The sequence below is a fragment of the Musca domestica genome, unplaced genomic scaffold (assembly GCF_030504385.1).
Source record: "Musca domestica strain aabys unplaced genomic scaffold, Musca_domestica.polishedcontigs.V.1.1 10, whole genome shotgun sequence".
NCBI lineage: Eukaryota > Metazoa > Arthropoda > Insecta > Diptera > Muscidae > Musca > Musca domestica.
The window spans coordinates 10,581,680-10,602,432 of NW_026712115.1; the positions used below are offsets into that span (position 1 = coordinate 10,581,680).

The following is a 20,753-nucleotide window of genomic DNA, read 5'->3' on the forward strand; positions in this document are numbered from 1 at the left end:
AAATTGGAGGAAGATATATATGGGAGCTATATCTAAATGTTGATATATTTTCGCACAGAAGTACTTGTCCATTGTACCCGCTGTCCTAAACATCTTTGAACACAATGGGTCTAGCCCTTCTGAGCCTAACCCTACCCTTGTGAAAATTTTCGTGAGGATCGGACGATACCTGCAATCTGTATATAACAACCGCAACCTGTGTTGTAAGGTGAAAATTAAAAATTACAAAATATACACTTCAATATTCAAATGAAAAAATCGAGTGCGATAAAAATATGAAAAAATAAAAAATTGTCACAAAATACAACAAAATCTATATTAGCAACATTATTAGCATCTTTTTATAGGTTTTAGATTTTATACTTTTATGCCAAGAGGGCATTCTGAATTGACGAAGTTTGTCAAAATCGGTCCAACCATTCTTGAGATATAAGCATTCTAGGTAACACCCCCTTCCTTTGTATGTATACATTGTATATATTTCGCTATATATAAATCCCATATATTTACTATCGGCATCTACGTGACGGTCAGAATTTGCCTGTTCGTCTATTTGTGATTTCGCCAGGATTAAAAATATTCGCTGTTTTTTTTTTTTTTTTTTTTTGAAAAATTTGACTTTTATTTAACACAAATGTTATGGACTATTTAAACCACTAAACATTACCCGATGATCATCCAAATTGAAAGGCTTCTGCGCAGCCCTAAGCTCTAGCCCCATGCTAACTCCGGCGTCGATTGGTGTATAACTGCGACCTGCAGAGCAACTGTAAAATCAGAACATTTTTAAATTTCTGCGATTATCTCCAAAAGCAATAGGCTTCTATTCTGACCATAACCCCAACACCATTTACAATTACATAAGGATCGGGCCATAATTGCGACTTGTAGCGAGATTACAATTAAACATGTACATACAAAGCTAGATCGACTCAGCTCGGCGAGATAGGAAGTTCCATATATACTTTCCTATGTGGGAAACCAATGTTTCGAGGTGTTACATAATTTTTGGCCCAATCAAACTTATAATACCCCCAACACATAGTGTTGTAGGGTATAACAATATAGAGTTATTCCATACGTCAAACTATATTTATATGTAAATGTTTTAGCATAAATACGCCACTCTTCGGTCTCCAAGACCGAATTGGATTAGCTTATGAGAGTATCCCTTTAATTTGTCAACATTGCATTCTGGTTGAACATTGAATAAAGGAATAAGAGAAATAGTAAAATGCTGATTTTGTATTTGATCTTAAGCCAAAATACTACAAAAATCGATAATATATCTGTACATATTGAAAATCAAAATTTAACTAATTTTCTTTAAAAATCGTTGATTTATTTTATTATTCTGTTTGTATTAGTTTAAAACATACTTAAACTATCAAAACAATTTCTTAGTAACAATTTCGCTTAGTTTTTTTATTTATTATGTTATTTGAGTTCCAAAGAGAGTTTAAATGCCTATTTATTTCGTTTATGTTAACATTAATATTTTCTCGATAGTATAATTATTAAAAATATATATGGAAGTATTATTTTAACTAATAAGAACTTACTGTAGATAACATTTTTAACTTATTTAAATATTACAATGCAAAATAAAATTCTTAAATTTAAATTCTGAACAATTAATGGTAAAAACAAAAAATAAAATATTTATTGTTGCAAACGGTGTCTAGAAAATTGTTATCCGATACTTGTTTGCATTATTTGTTTTTATTTTTTGGGAACTTTTTTTAAACAATGTCAGACGACAATGGTAATCATAAGCAACTAATTAGCATTGAGGATGATAATAATTATGATGGCGATAATGATGATAATGAGGTAGACAGACTAGCGTGGCAATATCGTTCACTCCGTCTCTGCAGGTCCAACGATATTCCTAACGAAATCTGTTTCAGCAGTGGCGACATTGACAGCAGCATCGATGAAAAGTGAAACTGAAACTGTTTATCTTTGGTTTTTGTTGAGACAATATTAAAAATATTTGATTTGTTTTTATTTTTTAATTTCTTGCTATTTTCCCGAAAATACTAACAGCAATTGGTGGAAATCGCGAACAAAAACACATCCCGTTAATATTTTGTCATCATTATTAGCTTCGAACAGACGTCCATTGCCAACAGATGATCATAATGACGATCGACGTGCCAGCTTCGGGGGGCGACGATGATGACGATGATGTTGATTCACTTCGCACTTTTCCACAATCTACTTGGAGTAGTATTTCGAACGACGCCAACGATTCACAATGCTGTTGGCCAAAACGAATGCAAAAATGGCGCAGATTAGCTGAAACAGAAGAAAATAGAAAAATAATTAATTGGAAAACAAAATAGAATCTACAGTGGTTTACTGGAAACATTGTTAATAAATACAATCTTAAGTTATGTTTTGTCCGCTACCTCATTAGCGAAAATTTCTAGATCTCAAAACATAACCTATCCTATATATCCACAGTGGCGTTTATTCCAAATCTTTTATTCCTCCACTCCGTACTACGTATTTTGATGCAGATGTCCTTAACATAACAATTAATATTCACAGTGATCCTTGTTATAGCTTGCTCATTTCCAGCTCATCTCTCATACTCCATACCAAATTTAGTACCGTTTAGTACTTTCTGTAGTAGGGATGTCCAAATCCTCTCTAAAAATTCATAAATTCCATATTCAAAATTCTAGTCCTATTCCTACACTATACACCAAAATTAATGCTTTTCTCACTCAATAATTTTCAACACCACCACCTCCTTATCCAAATGCTATACACTTACAGTGCTCTCTATATCAATATTCACAACCTAAGGTCCTTTTCTGCACTGTATACCAAATTTGTACCATTTATTGCTTTTCGTTCACTATGTAGCACGAATTTCCAAAAACACATCCTTCCTACTTACTTACAATGATCCTCATACCGAAATTCATAATTCCAATTCTATTCCTACACCATATACACCAAATTTTGTACCATTTAGTACCTTTCATACGCTATACAGGATGAGATAAAAAAATTGCAAAAAGCCAAACGCCATAATTTTTACATGTTTTTTAAATTTTATTGAATGAAAGAAAAAAATGTCGGAAATATCATTAAATTTTAGAATAAGTTTAGATTTGTTCGAATTGGTCACCTCGAATGTTGCTCTGCGGTATTTTGGCCCATTCCCGGCGAAGCGCTTGCTTGTGGTAATGGACACTTTGGTATTATTTAGTGCCAACCTTGCTTTCCTAAATACTCAGACACAATAGTCCAACGGATTGGTATCCGGAGATTTTGGTGGTCATTGTGCGCTGGAAATGGAGAGAGGAAACTCATTTTGTGACCATTCTTGCGTGGCGCGAACTGAGTCCAGTGTTTTCCAGCCAAATATAAAGAAATCACACTATCACGCTTGAATTGCATCACGAATGACTTTTTGTCCGGAAAATTCTCACGAAAATGCTTTTGTAAGTTTGTTAACAATTTATTGAACTGTAACTGGAATAATTTTAACAGCTGTCGGACGAGTGGCTTAGAAATGACAGTAGTCTGATGTTTGTTGCAGTTTTTTCATCTCACCCTGTTTTCTCACCAAATTTCAAAACCCAAGCACTATTCGTTCACCCAATATCAAATTTGAAACCGTTTAGTACTTTTCATATACTTGTAGTACGAATTTCCAAAACCACCTCTTTATTTTAACCCTCTGTACCGTTTTGTACAGCTCTTTCAAATTTACAAAACTATATCCTTATTACAATTTCTTATTACAAATGTCAAGATTTTTCCACAAAATACCAAATGGTACCAATTTTATAGCTTTGTAGTATGTTTTGTGCACTTATAATCCGAATATCCAAATAACCTTTGGGTTGGTACATTCCATCGGTGACCTTTATTCCAAATTTCTAGCTCTCTCTGTTTACCTAATGCAATGGATTTAATTTTCAGTACGTTTTAGTACTCTTAGTTCTGATTTCCAAAACCGCAGTCTTACTTCATCCCTATACAAAAACATTGACCTACATGAAAAGTTTCGTTTCACCTGGGCGTTGATGAATCAGTCCGTCATTCACTCAACTCTTTTATATATCTATATATCGGATAAATATGTCTGTTCCAAACAAAATGTCCGTGTAATTTTTGCTTGAGACGAGCCAGTACAGAAGAAGTCACTAGTCCTGTTGTCCTGCCTCGTTTTAGGTTCTAGTGGTGTCTTCCTTTGTTTGCATTAAATATGCACTTGTAATTTAAATAGTTTGTGGTCGCTACATAATTCGGCGCCCAAGGAATAACAAACTAATTTTCGCATTTTTCCCCTTATTTTATTTATTTATTTTTTAATTTTTTTTTTTTTTTTGGTTTCATTTTCAATCTTGATATTTTTGCTAGTTTTGAACTTATTTCAGATGGGAACTATATAATTTTTAATATGGCTATCAGAGTCCCAGTACACCGAACACGACATTTATGTATATCCAAAATTGTAAAGAAGTGCCATAAATATTAATTTCTTCATTTTTAAACACTGTCGATATTTATAATGTCGTCATGACCACCCGCAAAAATAAAACATCACCAAGGGCGGAAGAGCCAAAATTAGCCGAGATGTTTGATGATTCAATTTTATGCTACAAACACTATGGCTTTTGGTGTTTTTCATTTCAATCGCAAACGTGCCCACAAATAGCCAACTACATACACACACACACACACGCTCGCACACTCGCAAAACACTTACCTCAATGACAACGTAAACAAGAACGAAAATATTCAAATATGTCCAACTTTCCGTAATGAAATCCACAAATTTCTGACGACAACCATCCGTGTTCAGTTTGTCAGTTTTCGAATCATAACAACTGTGGGGTGGCAGATGATAGTCCACGGAACCACTGTTTCCACAACAGCTCAACTAGGGACGGAATACAATAAATTGTCGATAAAACATGGTAATAATTTGTTATTGATTTTTGAAAAGCGGTAGCGATCAAAGACATCCACCACCCTCCAAAAACAATTTGCCACTCTAAACTTACCCAACGTTCAATATTGGCAATATGACTGCCATTTTCAGGTTTAATCGGTGTTGGCTGGTCACGCCAAATTTCATCGAATGCCTTGTCTGCGTTAATCAAAAACGACGTTTGGAATATCCAAAAGAAGCCGAGGATGATTACATGCGTTATGGCCAAAATAACGACAATCAAAGCAAACTAAACGACAATAAGGAAGTTGTCCCAATCGGGGCAAATTACGTCAATTAAATTAATATTTTATTGTTTAATTGTTATCGCGATGTTATTTTTTCAAACATTTTCATGCCATACTTACAATTTTCAGAAGAGTGCTCCGTTCGCGTGCTGCTCCAACAATGCCCACAATGGTAAACAAGAAAACGAGAGATCCCACGCCGACCAGGGTGTAACCCACGGTATCGAATCTTTCGAATTTGATAAGGATAAAGGCTCCAAGCACGATCAGAGCTATTGAAAGGATCTGAAAAAGAAACGAAGGAAGGAATGATAAATAATCAGTCAGCATTATTATATTATGAGCAAATTTTATGAAACCCTTTCAGATAATAATTTGGCAATGGGCTATTGCTGGGTTATTCTCTAAACTAATGTCAAAGATTTTGCAAAATTCGAACATCCCATAAATGTATGACTAGAAAACTAGATTCTGTTTTTACTTTATTTCATATAAAAAAATATAATGACTCTAGCAAGGATAGGACCATAATTGAAATGTAGAGTGATTAGTAATGATCATGGATAAACGGAAGAACTGGCAAACCCGATCGACCGACGCTATACATTATGATCGGGATGTTGCATGGTGGCTCAACAACACATATTTTGAGGTTTTACAAACTCCTGGACTAGAGTTGTTTCAATCTATTTCGATCGAACGAACAAGCCTATACCTAGCTCCGTGGACTCCGATGGTATCTATGAAAACTCTGCGTATGAGTGATTTGAATTTTTTGAAATCACTCATACGTTCAGGAGCTGGTGTACTGAACTATGAACTAAATTGACACAATTCTATTCTGGACCAAATCATACTTCGTACATTCTCTCCAAAAGATGAAGGTGAGTGTAAATATGAGCAGGGAAGTGGACACGTTGTCGTATGATTAATAATACTACTCATACACCATCTATTTTCAATGGCATGCCTTTTAATTGTTCGAATCGATCAATTGTTTGAATGAATCAAGAGCGAAAAAGTGAGAACATGCAACACTCAGGGCTTCGGAGTCGTTGTCAATTTCTACCACCAGAGACATAGTCGAAATTAAAGTCAAGGACTAGGTGTATATCCCGAAATAGCCAAACGTGGCCTTATAAATCTGCATAATATAAGCTTTGACGTTCTTAACTCACAATCCAGAAATAACCAAACGTGAATTCATAATCATGAATATATAATGGATGTGGTGTAATCGAATTTTAATATAATCATATTATGATATTTTTAGTTTATTTTCTGTTTTTCAAATCAAGAACAAAAACAAAATAAATTTTTTAATAATGGTCTTGACTAGAACTACTACTTGTAAGAATGAAATTTGTTCGCATTTCAGAAAACAATTAACTGTTCAGTGTCGAAAAATCCTTGTAACAAATTTCTTTCAGAACAAAATTCAACAACACAAATGCAATACATGCAAATTATCTCATGTCGAACACCAACGAAAACAACAACAATATAAAAACAAATCGTAAAACTATTTCGAAATGTCTTGTCTTTATAAAATAGACAACAACATTAAGATGGGTATGAAGTGAACATCTGAGAACACACGCATACACTTATTATCGCTAATATATATTTGCAATCGTTTAGTTACTAATACAAAAAAATGATATACAGTGGAAATAGAGATTTCTTCAGTGGCATTTACGAAAATTTGATAAATAATAGTTTTGTCTATGACATCATCCTGCTAAAATTATGTTTTTTGGATATTTTTGCACAAATTCACGGAAAGCACGACTTTAAACCTAAAACGTGTTTTTTTAATATATGAATTCCTGGCGATTAGATAAGATTTAGACTCTTCTAGGATCTATAGTAGAATTTTATGACAAATAATTTTGACTTTAAAAAAGGACAAAAAAGACCCCTTCGTTGACTCACTTGAGAGTTAACCTTTTCGACTAATATATTTCCCCAATTTTTATTGTAATATTGCCGAAGACACTATATATACCTACTTTCCCCCACCCCTATTTTGATTACTTATCGATATAAGATTTCAAAATGCCGATACGCATGTCTTATGGTTTAGCTCCACTTTCATAATCTGCTGGATTTTCACTATAATTATTAAATAATTTTTTGCCATTGGAGGTAATTTCCATAACGGAATCCATATAACAAATTTGATATGAAACTGTACCCCTTTTCAAAAAATTCTACGGACCTAAAATTAATTTCAACACAATCTTATTAATATACATAGTTTCGTTCGGAAGACAGTATTCCACAGACAAACGGAAAGAGCTAAATCGACATAGAATCGTATGTTGATCAAAAACATATGTACTTTTTGGGGTCTTTTTTCGAGGACTTGCACACCATAATATGGTGGGGCAAAATTGCACAAAATTTCACAACTTAACTTTATTATCCAATAACGATACTTTGCCTAAGTAGTGATCCCACTTTCATTCTACTTTTTTGATTCCAATATAATAACAAACGCTGTAAAGAAACAGTCTTTCACATCAAACCTTTATTTGCCTCGGCCAATTGAATGCCGGGTGTGACTCATTTGTTAAGATTTGCATCACTGATGCGAAAATCCCACAAAGCACGGCGAAACTATAAAATTTCCTCCCAGACATTTGAACAAATGGCACACTTTCAGTTTTCAAACAATTTGTGTGATTTGTGTTAACTTTTTAATGAAAAGGTGAAAAACATCGAAGTGTTAATATATTATGTACGATAATACGAGGGTGGATAAAAAATTGGGCTTCGTTTGAAGAAAATCTCTGGTGAAGGAAGTTATCTATTTATATAAAAGAAAGTTGTATTAGTTACTACGCTTATAACTTAAAACCAGCTGGACTGATTTTAACGATTCATACAAATTCGGAATTGTCTCCTGGCCGAAAAGGATAATATCCAAAAAATCGTGTAAAAATGTGATATATTAACATTTTCATTTTGACTTTTGAAATATACAATCGTTATGTTTTATTTTGCATGATTTTTTTTTTCATTTTGACTCACTTTTTTTCTAATGTATATTGGTAGTGTTTTTTATATTTTATTTTTGAATTCGAATATTAATACCAATTTATTTAATTAACTTGATTTCTTGAGAACTGAAATTGATGGCGGGTTACATGGAAGTGTAGTCCGAATTATGTGATGGCGAAACGGAATAGATGATATCGAAATAATTTAACGCGGTCACACCAATTTAAAAGATAATTAATTTTTCAAAATCGCTAAAAAATCACGGAAAAGAGTGGTTTTTTGTCAATTTTTGTTTTCAATTTGTATTATCATATTGATATCAGTGGATTTTTTATGAACAAAATAAAGAATACATTTTCACTATAAACAATTTTTCACCAAAAAATGAAATAAGTGCGGAATAGGATGTTAACTGACATCTACCTTTCAACTCCAGGGCCTACATCGTTGTTCAGCTGGAAGATGAGAACACATTTAAACAAACAAAAATGACCGAAAAAGCCTAATGGAGCTTATTTCAAAGCGCGAACCTACTTCTTTCATGTGACAATAATCCGTCCAATGAGTGCTCAAAAAGCAAAATTCATTGGGAGTACATTCAGTAAAATACCAAATATAAAGGGTGCAAAATAGTAGACCGAATGGGACTTTTAGTAAGAAAAGGATGAAAGGATATCCTTCCCAAAGATTCAAGATACCTTAAATCGCTTTCGCAGGTCATGATATCGATATCATAATTCATGGATAAGGGTACAACCCGATTTCATATTTATATAACCATCGTATGATTTAAGATATTTTTGGGGTCTTGGCCACTTTTTTCATTTTTTGGCCCTTATTTGGCATCTTTGTTTCTAATGGGGTTAGAGAACCTCTTCGCATAACATTTTAAATTTTCAGAGTAGGGCCCATATTGGTCGTGACCACATTCATCAATTGATTTGGCTAAAAAATTTTATTTATACTGCCCTGGGGTAGGGAACCATCATACAGATAATTGCCACATAGAAATTTATTTAAGTAAAGTCCCCACATTGGAATATCCCCAAGTCCACTTTCACATCTAATGTGTGGTCAGAAAAACACATTTTGTATGTTATTGAATTTGTAACCCCCAAGAGAATTTTGGTTGGGAACGTAGATTTTAGATATAAATTGTGAAAACATGAACAAGTTACAAATATAAGAAAGTAGCACGGGACCGAATATTTGTTGAATCGTCTTTGAATTATACTATGATGAAAAATATGGACTTTATGGCGTCACCAACTTACAATTTAAACGGCAAATAAAATTAATTCCCATCTTACGGTAATGGTGTAAAATAGTAATTATATTTGACTATTCTGAAATCATTCTGCCCTCAATTATGAGGTGGATAAAACTATTTTTACTTATTTAAATCACGCGATTTTTTTTTCAATTTGACATGCTATGTTGTTCTGCTATATTTTTGATTTGGCCTCTTTTGTCATCTTGGATTATAAGGGATAGAAGAAAGTTTTCAATGTAGGTCGATGTTTCGGAGTAATGCCCTTATAAAGGTACCTCCTGATTTTACCATATTTCAAAGGATTTGGTTAAAAATATGTATTGGGGGTACAAATCTTACACAAAAATGTCAACATATCTACAAATTTTACAATTTTCTCCATGTTATAGTACCCCCTCAAGTCCACATTTTGGCGGACAGACAGACCGACATGGTTAGGGGGACTTATGAGGACTCTAATGGGTTTAAAAAAGTAATTAACTTTGGCTATTCTTAAATCATTCAGCCCTCAATTATGAGGTGTACAAAATACAGTAAATTCCAAATTACTGCTCATTTGACTGGAAAATTTTGCTACGATTTTTACCATACTAAAAATTAGTTTGATCCCTTACATGGGAATAAGATTGATATATACTTTTTAATAGATTTGTATAGCACATCCACACATTTGAAGCCCACGGTTTTAATGTTGAAGCCCACTGCTTAAATATGGGTACATGTATTTTAAAACACTTTTAATCGACCAGTGACAAATATGCATAATAGACAAAAACTACGGGCCGGCTACGGGGACCGGGCCAGCTAGTATTATATAAAAAGGAAGTTATATTGTAAAAATAATGAACTTAGATATCTGATAAATAGTTAGCTAAAATACCCATTACAAATCAGGTTATTAAACCATTATTTTATCAAGGGCATGTTACACGAAATAAGTACTTGTGTTTCGGTCATTAACGGGCGATTAAATAAGAAGTTCTTTATCGACTTTAGCCATTAAATGTTGTTATATAAGTAAGTAATTTCATGCCATATGGTATTGTTAAAATTAGGGATGGTAACCTGATTTGTAATGAGTATTTTTGCTGGTTGTTAGTGCTTTACAGTAATTGTTAACGTATACGAATTGGGAAAATATTTTGGCAAATGATGGACTTCCCGACACTTTGAACCAACCTCGTTGCAGTGCTATTGCCAAGTATGAGTAACTCGCCAATTGCGTACCCACATGTAAACAAACGAACATACGTCTGCATGTACATACATATGTACATTTATATACATACCATTGTTGCTATCTTATCGTTTCGATCTTTGGTCATTTGTTTAAACATATTTATAGACGAAGCAATGAAATAATTCACGTTTAGGTGTCAACATAGACAAAATGTCAGCAGTGACAGTGGCAGCGAAAACGATGACGACGACAACAACGACAACAATGGGCAAACATAATAATTACTGAAATCGAATAGTTAAAACCACCGCAGACCATGAAAGATATATGTATGTTGTACCCACACTGCAACAAATGTGGAAATAAAAACAACGCGGGAAAGTTGCGATGGATGGCGTTTACACACTTCTATTGTTGACAAACAAATCGATTGACAAACGTCATTTGTCGACAGACATTCCAACAGATTGTGATCGGGCGTCGTATGCTACGTTGCATGAATAATTTACTAATAAGCAATAATAAATTATTAACCAAAAACGGACAATGTCAATCGCTAATGCATTAATAACTCAAATCAATTGAATCAAATCAACGATTTGAAATAATCATTTTACAATTACATATTTACACAAATCAACACCCATATATGTATGTATGTAACAACCAAAAATCGTTTAAATATTCAATTTGCATTTGTATGGTCATAGTGTGTGACGATGTGTTCGTTCGTCAACGTTTATGGATATGAATGTATTGAACGCGTGCCAATATGGAGATGTCGTTGGAATCTAAAGCAGCCGCATTAGTTGCACAGCTTTTTCAGGGGGACTACAATTTGGAAGTGGGCGGAAAGATCCGGTTATCTGATTTGTTAATCATAAAATGATTTGAAATTAATTAGTTTATTAAAAATTAACCGCCGAGAGAATAAAGAAGTTATTTCTTAAGGTATATATGAAATGACAAACATTAAATAAGAGTCCATGCTAAAGAATTTTCTTTATAGTCCCTTACATAAAAGCCCCTAATGAGTACTATAAAAAAAAGCTGGAAGGAATGAGTTATGCTGGGGTGAATACAGTGTTTAATAAGTTTTTGATCGTACAGGAAGTATTTTACCACACGGAGGAATTAAAATTTGTTTAAAACAAGTCAGAAATATCAGTAAAAAATGTTGAGCATTTATTAGGATGGTACCGAAGGAGTGGGCCAATATTTTCCATTTCGTTATTACATCGTGCCAGATTTAGCCTAAATCGACTACTTCCTTCGCTTTAAATTAGATATATGATAATTTTTGGAAGGGAAGGAGGTTGAAATGGGCGTGAGGTTCCATAGACGATCTATGTATTTCACTTCGTCTAATTCTAATAAAAAATTAAATAATATCGAACATTTATATCGTACTATATTGTAACCTTTTGTGGGGAATGAACCAAGAATTGGCCAGTCCGCAAGTCATGAGAAATTTAATTATAACAAGTAAAAAAGCTGTAAGTTCGGCCGGGCCGAACTTTTAATACCCTCCACCATTTGGTACAAATTTGGCAATTTCCAAAAAATAAAACCCGTTAAAAATTCTGTTAAAATCTTAAAAATACCGAATGCTTATACGACGACGTGGGCCTGCATAGGCAACTTTTGTCATAAATTATTACAATATTTAAATGCGAAACTTGAAGAAAAATCTGTTTATAATGTAGCTAAAATCGTCAAAATACCGAATATAGAGGGTACCGTTATATGGGGGCTATACGAAGACGTGGACCTGCATAGACAATTTTCTGGCATGGGCTGAAGTATCCATTACGAACTTCACATACGAAATTTGAAACAATCCCTGTAAATAACGTCGCTAAAATCATTAAAATACCGAATATCGGGGGGTACCGTTATATGGGGGCTATATGAAGACGTGGACCTACATGGCTCATTCTTTGACTTTGGATGAAGTATCCATTACGAACTTCAAATACCAAATTTGAAACGATTCCGGTAAACAATGTCGCTAAAATCATCAAAATACCGAAAATCGGGGGTACCGTTATATGGGGGCTATATGATAACTTGGACCTACAAGTTCGACCATTTACGAACTTAACCTGCCTACTGGGAAAAACACATGTGTGCAAAATTTTAGCCTTCTATCTCAATTTGTTCGAAAGATAGCGTGATTACAACAGACAGACATACAGACGGACAGACAGACAGACAGACACACAGACAGACAGACGGACATGGCTAAATCGTCTTAGAATTTTCGCTGATCAAGAATATATATACTTTGTTGGGTCTGACATGAATATTTCGAGGAGTTACAAACGGAATGACAAAATTAATATACCCTCCATAGTATGGTGGAGGGTATAAAAAGTTGAAACCCTTTGTGGGGGAGGCACCAAAAAGGGGTGGGCCGATTTGTATCATTCGTTTGTAAAAATATTTGGATATGTGAAATTTCGCATTTTATAAACGTTTTGTTATTCGAAATTTTCACCTCTTTAAAGGGGACGTGGTAGAAAGAGTAGGCCAATATCTACCATCCTCACAACAGATCTTATGTTAATTGAAATATTTAGATGTGGTTGAAAAATTGAATGCTTATTTCGCATTTTATGAGCGTTTCGATTATTCAAAAATGTTATCCTTTGTGGGGAGGTTCCAGAAGGAGTGTATCAATATATCCCATCTTCACACCAGATCTTGTTTTAGTAGTAATCTTGGAATTTTGAAATTTGAAGAAAATTGAATGTCTCAATTTTCATTTTATGGTCATTTCGGTTATTCAACATTTTGACCCTATGTGGTGGGAGGTACCAGAAGGAGAAGGCTGATATACCCAATCTTCACATCCAATCTTTTGTTAATAAAAATATTGGGAGGTGTGAAATTTTATCTTATTTCATATTTTATAAGAGTAAAAATTGTTCAAAAATTTTACCCTTTGTGGGGTACGTAATTGATAAAGTGGGCCGATATTGTATATTTTCGCACCTGACATATAACTGCCAAAACTATCGGGATTTGCACAGTTTGCACAAAATCGAATGTTCCATCTCTTTCTATAAGGTAACGAAAGAGAGAGTGGACCCATGTTGCCCACCTCCGAGATCGATCTAAGTACGACAATGATATTACGATGTATCAAGTAAGGACCAAATCGGGTACTGCCTTCGAGAGTTATCGTGATATCGATGGACCAAATGTCCCGAAACTGATTTATCCAAAGAGACCAACGATCTCAAACCGTCATTTCGATGAGTCACGTATTGGTGTTATTAAATGATATATATCCTCTGTAGCCATATGGCTGAGGATATAAAAAACAGAATCGTGGCAATTTTTGGAATTTTTCCATTTTAAGGATTATTAGAAGCTATAGCTACATATTGCTAAAAATTTGCTCTTTAGTTTTATTTAAGAATCTAGGCAAAGCGAATATCTTTTTACCCAAGTTTATTAAACCAGGTCCACTTTTAAATATTGCCGCAAGGTTTTGGAAGCATTCTCAGTCCCCGATTAAGTTTAGCTCTTATATAAGGTCATTATACATAAGATACTTCTTCATTTTACGTATCTGAGTATTTTCTAACTTTCAAATAATATTGAGCTTTAAAATATATTCGGAAAATCTTTATGGTTCCAAAGACTGTGCTTTTTGTTTATTCGTACTAAGAACTATTAAAAATTGTGCGTTTGGTCTAATAATCTGATACGAGACAACACATAAAATAATTTTTACTGTAATTCTTAACTTTCTTTAACGAAGTAGCGGACACTTGCTCGTTAGGTATATTTCCCAGAAAACATTGACACAGTGTTCAGTTAATGCTAAAAGTAAGTCAATCAAATTTTGTGGTAATCTGTGCAGATTTAGCTATAACACCCATATTGGTTTTACGCGATTTGAAACTGATATAAATTCTTCCAACTTGAAATCCATGAAACACAAACCATATTACGCCTTTTCAAATAAGAGAAATTCAAAGCAATATATTTCCGAATAAAATATAAGATTTTTGGTTCGAAAGATATCATACAGCTTAGAAATAATTTCCTCGGCCAGATTAGGTGCAAATCCATTCAAATTTAAACCGCGCAAAAGTGTTAAAAGGGAAGTTTTTGATGGTCATTTTAATAAAACATATTTAGTAGCAATCGGAAATCAGAAGATCTTCCTCAAAAATTTGGATATTATGTTAAAAAATTGAGACATAAAATGTCTGTCCTCAAAATATCAAAATTCCAAGATATAAAAAAAACAAAAGAAGTCATTTCAATTTTGTCCGTAACGTGTGATGACGATGACTACCCATGCTATTCGATCTGCTGATTACAAATTAAAAAATTGTTCAATTGTAACATTTTGTACCTGCCTTCTACACTCCATTTAAAATCAATTGAGGATTATTGTAATTTTAATGCGTATTATGTTCATTAATAACTTAACTAATATTGTAATAATAAATACAGGAAATAATAAAAAGAACACGAAATCAATCCATTGCTGTAATGAAATTTACAAAAGTAATTTGAAATTTTGTCATATAAAAACAATTTAGACATATTTGGTTATGACTATATTTACGCATATCCTCAATTTAATTTATCAATTACCATGTTAGGTGAGTGACTAACGACGAAGATACTCTAAATAAAGCCATCACGATAATTAACAACCTTAAAAGCCGTCTTTACTTCCAACAAAAAATATTGTTATTTATTATTATAATATTATTAGTTTTTGTCGCGATGTGGTCCGCTTTCGATTTTAATGGTCAACTTTTTCAATCACTGATTTCGAAAATGTAAAAACTGTCGGAGCTCATTCCCTTTTTTGATAACACTCAGCATGGAGCAGAGATAATATCTTTTGAATCCCCTTTCGAATAAAAAATCCGAATGGAATCCAAAATGAAATATTCTGAATTTTAAGTGGCAGTTCTAATTATACCCTACACCACATAGGGGTGACATAATATCATTGTCTTTGTGCATTTCTTTGTAACATGGAGAAGGAAGAGAGATAGACCCATAGTTTCTTTTGAGGATCTCCATAGAACCACTTTCTGCGTCGGTTTATGCATATCAGTCCGTCTATCCATGTATTTTTGGGAACAAAATGCAGGTCGCATTTATTATCCGCTTGAGGTGAAAATTTCCAAACAATATTTCTTTGGCCCTAGGACTAACTCTATTGAAATTGGTGAGAATCGGTTCAAATTTAGATACAGCTCCCATATATACAGGGTGAGATGAAAAAACTACAACCAAATTCAGACATCTGTCATTTCTAAGCCACTCATCCGACAGCTGTTAAAATTACTCCAGTGACAGCTCATTATATTTTTTACAAGCGTACAAAAGCATTATGGTGAGAATTTTCCAGGAAAAAAGTTATTCGTGATGGAATTCAAGCGTGATAGTGTGACTTCTTGCTATTTGATTAGAAACCACAAGTGGCTATCGTTAGAGCACTCCAGCATTTAAATGTGAATAAATCTTTTGTGTCTCGTACCAACGCTCGTTGCCGTGATACTGGTAGCGTAGTCCGACCTCAAGGAAGTGGACGGAAGAAAATAGCAACATCAGCAGAAATGGTTCGAAAAATAAAGAAGCGACTTGATCGAAACCCTCGTCGCAGTGGCCGAGAAATGGCTCGTGAGCTGAACATATCGCAATATTCCATTCGGCAAATATTGAAAAATGAGCTCGGTGTAAAGCCATTCAAATTCCAAAAAGTGCAAGAACTTACACAGCAACAGAAAGAAATAGACTCAAGAGAGCTAAAGAGTTGCTTCGCTTGGCCGAAAGTGGCGAACTGCCGAATTCGGTTTTCTCCGATGAAAACATTCGTTGTCCAAACAAAATGATCGTGTTTACTTTCCAAAGAGGTCAGCTGAAAATGTATATCTTCGGTTGGCCACCAGAACTCAAGCGCTGGCTATGGTGATGGTGTGGGCCGCCATAACAGCCGATGGCCGCTCTCCGCTCGTATTAATCGACCGTGGCATCAAAATAAATGCCGAACGTTATCGAGAAAATATTCTGGAGGGTGTATTAAAGCCTTGGGCACGCAAACATTTTGGCCGCAGACCTTGGACATTCCAACAGGACTCAGTAGCATCGCACAATGGCCACCAAAATCTCCGGATACCAATCCGTTGGACTATTGTGTCTGGAGTATTTTGGGAAGCAAGGTTGGCACTAAACAATACTAAAGTGTCGATCACCTCAAGCTAGCGCTTCGCCGGGTATTGGCCAAAATACCGCAGAGCAACATTCGGGCAGCGTGTGACGGTTTCATTGGCCGTTTGAAGGTCATAATTCGTGCCAAGGGTGACCAATTCAAACAAATCTAAACTTCTTCTAAAATTTGATGCTGTTTCCGAAATTTTTACTTTCATTCAATAAAATTTGAAAAAAAAAAATTAAAATTATGTCGCTTGACTTTGTTGCAGTTTTATCTCACCCTGTATTGAAATGGGGGTCTAATAGGAACTTAATAGTAAAATTTGAGAAATTTCATATAAAATATCTGAATTAAAAGTGGTATTTTCTAAACTACAACTAAAAATGGTGCATTGCTCAAAAATGGACTTAATGTTTTCCCGATAAGTGCATATCTCCTATGAGATGACCATATCAAAATAGGGGTTTTGGTAAATGGCCTACTGATGCCAAATTTTGCTTCATAAACCCATTATATGGTAATCAGGTTTTCTGCTGTTTATAGTATTTATTTTGCTCAACAAATAATCTATGACGGGCACTTTATTCTCCAAGTGAACATTTATTGCTTTAGTTGGTAGCTATCACAAAATGAAGTTGCAATAAAAGTGTGTCTAATCCTAAAATCAACGCATTTTTTATTTATATTTAAGCATAACAGTTGGGGACTATTTAACCAAGTGTTATCAGTCGAATGGAAGATTCGAGAAATTCCTCACATATATTTGAGTACTCAAAATTATCTGTTCGCATTTCAAAAAAAAAAGGCAATACAAATAAATTTCGCCTGTTTTACAATCTCCGATGTGACATTAGATGTGATAAGACCTAATACGTTTATAATAAGTCAACGATGAGAACATAAACTAGGAAAGAAATATGAAAAAAGCTCACATTGAGAGCATAATTCTTTACATGTGACCAACGACAGACAGAACATAAACTATTAGATTAGGGGTACATATAAAAATTAGGTACATATACAAATTAGGCACAGACAGGAGGGAATTATAAAGATAAATTTGTTTCACTTTGTGGATGAAAATGTTAAAATGAACAAACTTAGCAAAAAAAAAAAAATTTTTTCAAGAAAAAATTTAAAAATATTGTAAGATTATGTCTACTGAGAGTACGATATTAAAAGATACTATTAGTAGCACCTACTCTATTATAAAATAAAATATTGGGATGTGGGACATTTCAAGAAAATCAGAGATTTATTTTCCAATTTAAGAAGTTGCGATTATTAAAATCTTTAACATTTTATGGGAGAGGTACAAGAAGCAGTTCTTTTTCGTACCTGACCTAGGTATTATTTAAATATTCCGTTGTAGATTGTAGATTTTGTACTTTTATACTCCACAACACTACATGCAGGTTTAATTGGGCCATAAATTATGTAACACTTCAAAATATTGGTCCTGCACATAGAAATGTATATGTGGATCTTCCCACCGAGCGGAGTCGATCTTCACGAAAGCGGGTAGGAGTCAGAATAGAAGCCTGTTGTTGGAGGAGATGATTGAAAAACATTTAGGCGTTGAAATGGATCAATATTTTTAAATTTTCTTGATTTCCGCTCTACCAGTCACAATTGAAAACCAATCGATACGGAATTTTTGCATGAGGGTTAGAATATAGGACGGGGCAAAAGTCTAACATTTTAGATGACCATTGGATTATATTTAGCAGTTAAAATGGACCACAACTTTTGTGTGAAATTGTTTTAAATATTTGTGCAGGGGTGTATGGCATTATTTTTAAAACAAAACCTTCCAAAATGGGGTTGCTTTGCTTACTTCTTATTTTTTTAGTATAGAGGATAATTTAACTTCTTTATTCCCTTTGTAACTCATCGAAATAAAAGTTCTAGACCTAACAAAGTATATATATTCCCGATAAGCGATTTAGCCTTTTCCGTCCGCACTGTTTTTTGTTTGCAGGCAGGTGAAGTTCGAAGATAGGCCACATAGGTCCACCATACAACGATACCCTCCGATATTCGCTATTTTAATGATTTTAGCGACATTTTTTAAAGTTCGCAATGGGTAATGCAGCCTATGACACAAAATTGTATGTATCGGACCACGTCTTCGTATAGCCCCCATATAACGGCTTCTTTTGAGCGGCCAGGCCGATCTTTGCTGCTTTTTTACTTGTTTTTATTTATTTATCCATTGTTCTATTTTATTCATTTTATTAAATTATTATTTCCTTTTTTTGAAAAACTTTGAACTTTTGGAAAGGAGTGGATCAATATTGCTCCTCTAGTAACTCGATCTAAGTCTAGTAACTCGATCTAAGATATTTCCATAGTTACGGCAAAAAAAGAAAACAATATGAGTGACGATGAGTTGTCGATGTAGATGAAAGACTCTAAATAACACTGTGCAACATAAAAAAAATAATACGAGAAAATCCCAGTAGATTATGAAAGTAGTGGTAAAAAATAAGACATGTGTACCAGCGTTTCGCATTGTTGATGGTCAAGGCTATATAAAAGCTTTAAAAAAGTTTAGGCTCAGAACCGGAATCTCTCTGTGGATTATGATCTACAAACCCAATACTATCAAATCCACATAAAATTTCTCACTACCCAGATTGGCACAATGAAACTTCAAGAAAATTTGCAGCTTATTCTGCAAAGGTTCTAAATTTGTTGAAAATAAAAAAATATATATAATCCAGAATGAATGATATTTGTGATAACGTAAACATACAGTTTCCACAATTAATATTTAAATTTGGAATTCAGATATATAGTTTATTCTGAAATTTGGTGTATAATATTTATTTTGCTGCCTAAAGCGAAAAGATCGAACAAACCCCATAAAACCGATATTGCAACAGGTGTTTTCTTGATATATAATGAAAATGCAGATTTCTTTTCCTCAGTGACTGACACTGAAATGTAACGAAGAATGTTTTTGTCTTTGACGCCCTCCTTCTAATATTATGTTTTTTTTTTTGCGTAAGCTAATGGAAGTACGACTTTAGCCCAAAATATGTTTTTAATACTCAATTTCCTGGAGTTTGGGTAAGATTTAAATTTTTGGTTTATTCTAAGACCAATAGTTGAAATCGGAAATCGGATAGCAAAAACATTATTTTGCAATGAAAGTTTTTGCCTGATAATGGTATTTTTCCGTCACTGTATGAAAGAAAACAAGTTAAAAAGCAGTAAGTTCGGTCGGGCCGAACTTTTAATACCCACCACCATTTGCAACGAATTTGGAAATTTTCAAAAAATAAAATCCTTAAAAAATTCTGTTAAAATTTTAAAAATACCGAATATAGCCGTTATATTGGGGTCTATACAACGTGTACATACATAGGCATTGTTTGTCATAAGCCATTACCATATTCAAATTCGAAACTTGAAATAAACGGTGAATAATGCAGCTAAAATCGTCAAAATACCGAATATAGGGAGTTACCGTTATATAGGGGCTATACGAAGACGTGGACCTGCACAGACAATTTTTTGTCTTAGGGTGTAGTATCCATTTTGAACTTTAAATACCAAATTTGAAACAATTCCGGTGAATAATGTCGCTAAAATCATCAAAATACCGAATATCAGGAGGTACCGTTATATGGGGGCTATACGAAGACATGGACTTGCACAGACAGTTTTCTATCTTAGACTGTAGTATTCATTACGAATTTAAAATACCAATTTTGAAACAATTCCGGTGAATAATGTCGCTAAAATCATCAAAATACGGAATATAGGGAGTTGCCGTTATATGGGGGCTTTACGAAGACTTGGACCTGCACAGACAATTTTCTGTCTTAGGGTGTAGTATCCATTTGGAACTTCAAATATCAAATTTTAAATTACTTCCGGGA

The 20,753-nt window shown here is 33.9% G+C and overlaps 1 protein-coding gene across 2 annotated transcripts in view; it reads right to left on the bottom strand.

Annotated features, from left to right (window-relative positions):
• Window positions 1-1,406: 1,406 nt before the first annotated feature.
• Window positions 1,407-20,753, bottom strand: part of LOC131804050 (uncharacterized) — a 35,322-nt gene continuing 15,975 nt past the window's right edge. For both annotated transcript variants that reach the window (XM_059126325.1, XM_059126328.1), the window contains 4 exons: window positions 5,329-5,493; window positions 5,034-5,210; window positions 4,736-4,909; window positions 1,407-2,301 (listed from right to left, as the gene is read on the bottom strand). In XM_059126325.1, the coding sequence (XP_058982308.1) occupies window positions 2,221-2,301; window positions 4,736-4,909; window positions 5,034-5,210; window positions 5,329-5,493 (597 nt within the window). In that variant the 3' untranslated portion in view covers window positions 1,407-2,220. The remainder of the gene's footprint in view (window positions 2,302-4,735; window positions 4,910-5,033; window positions 5,211-5,328; window positions 5,494-20,753) is intronic.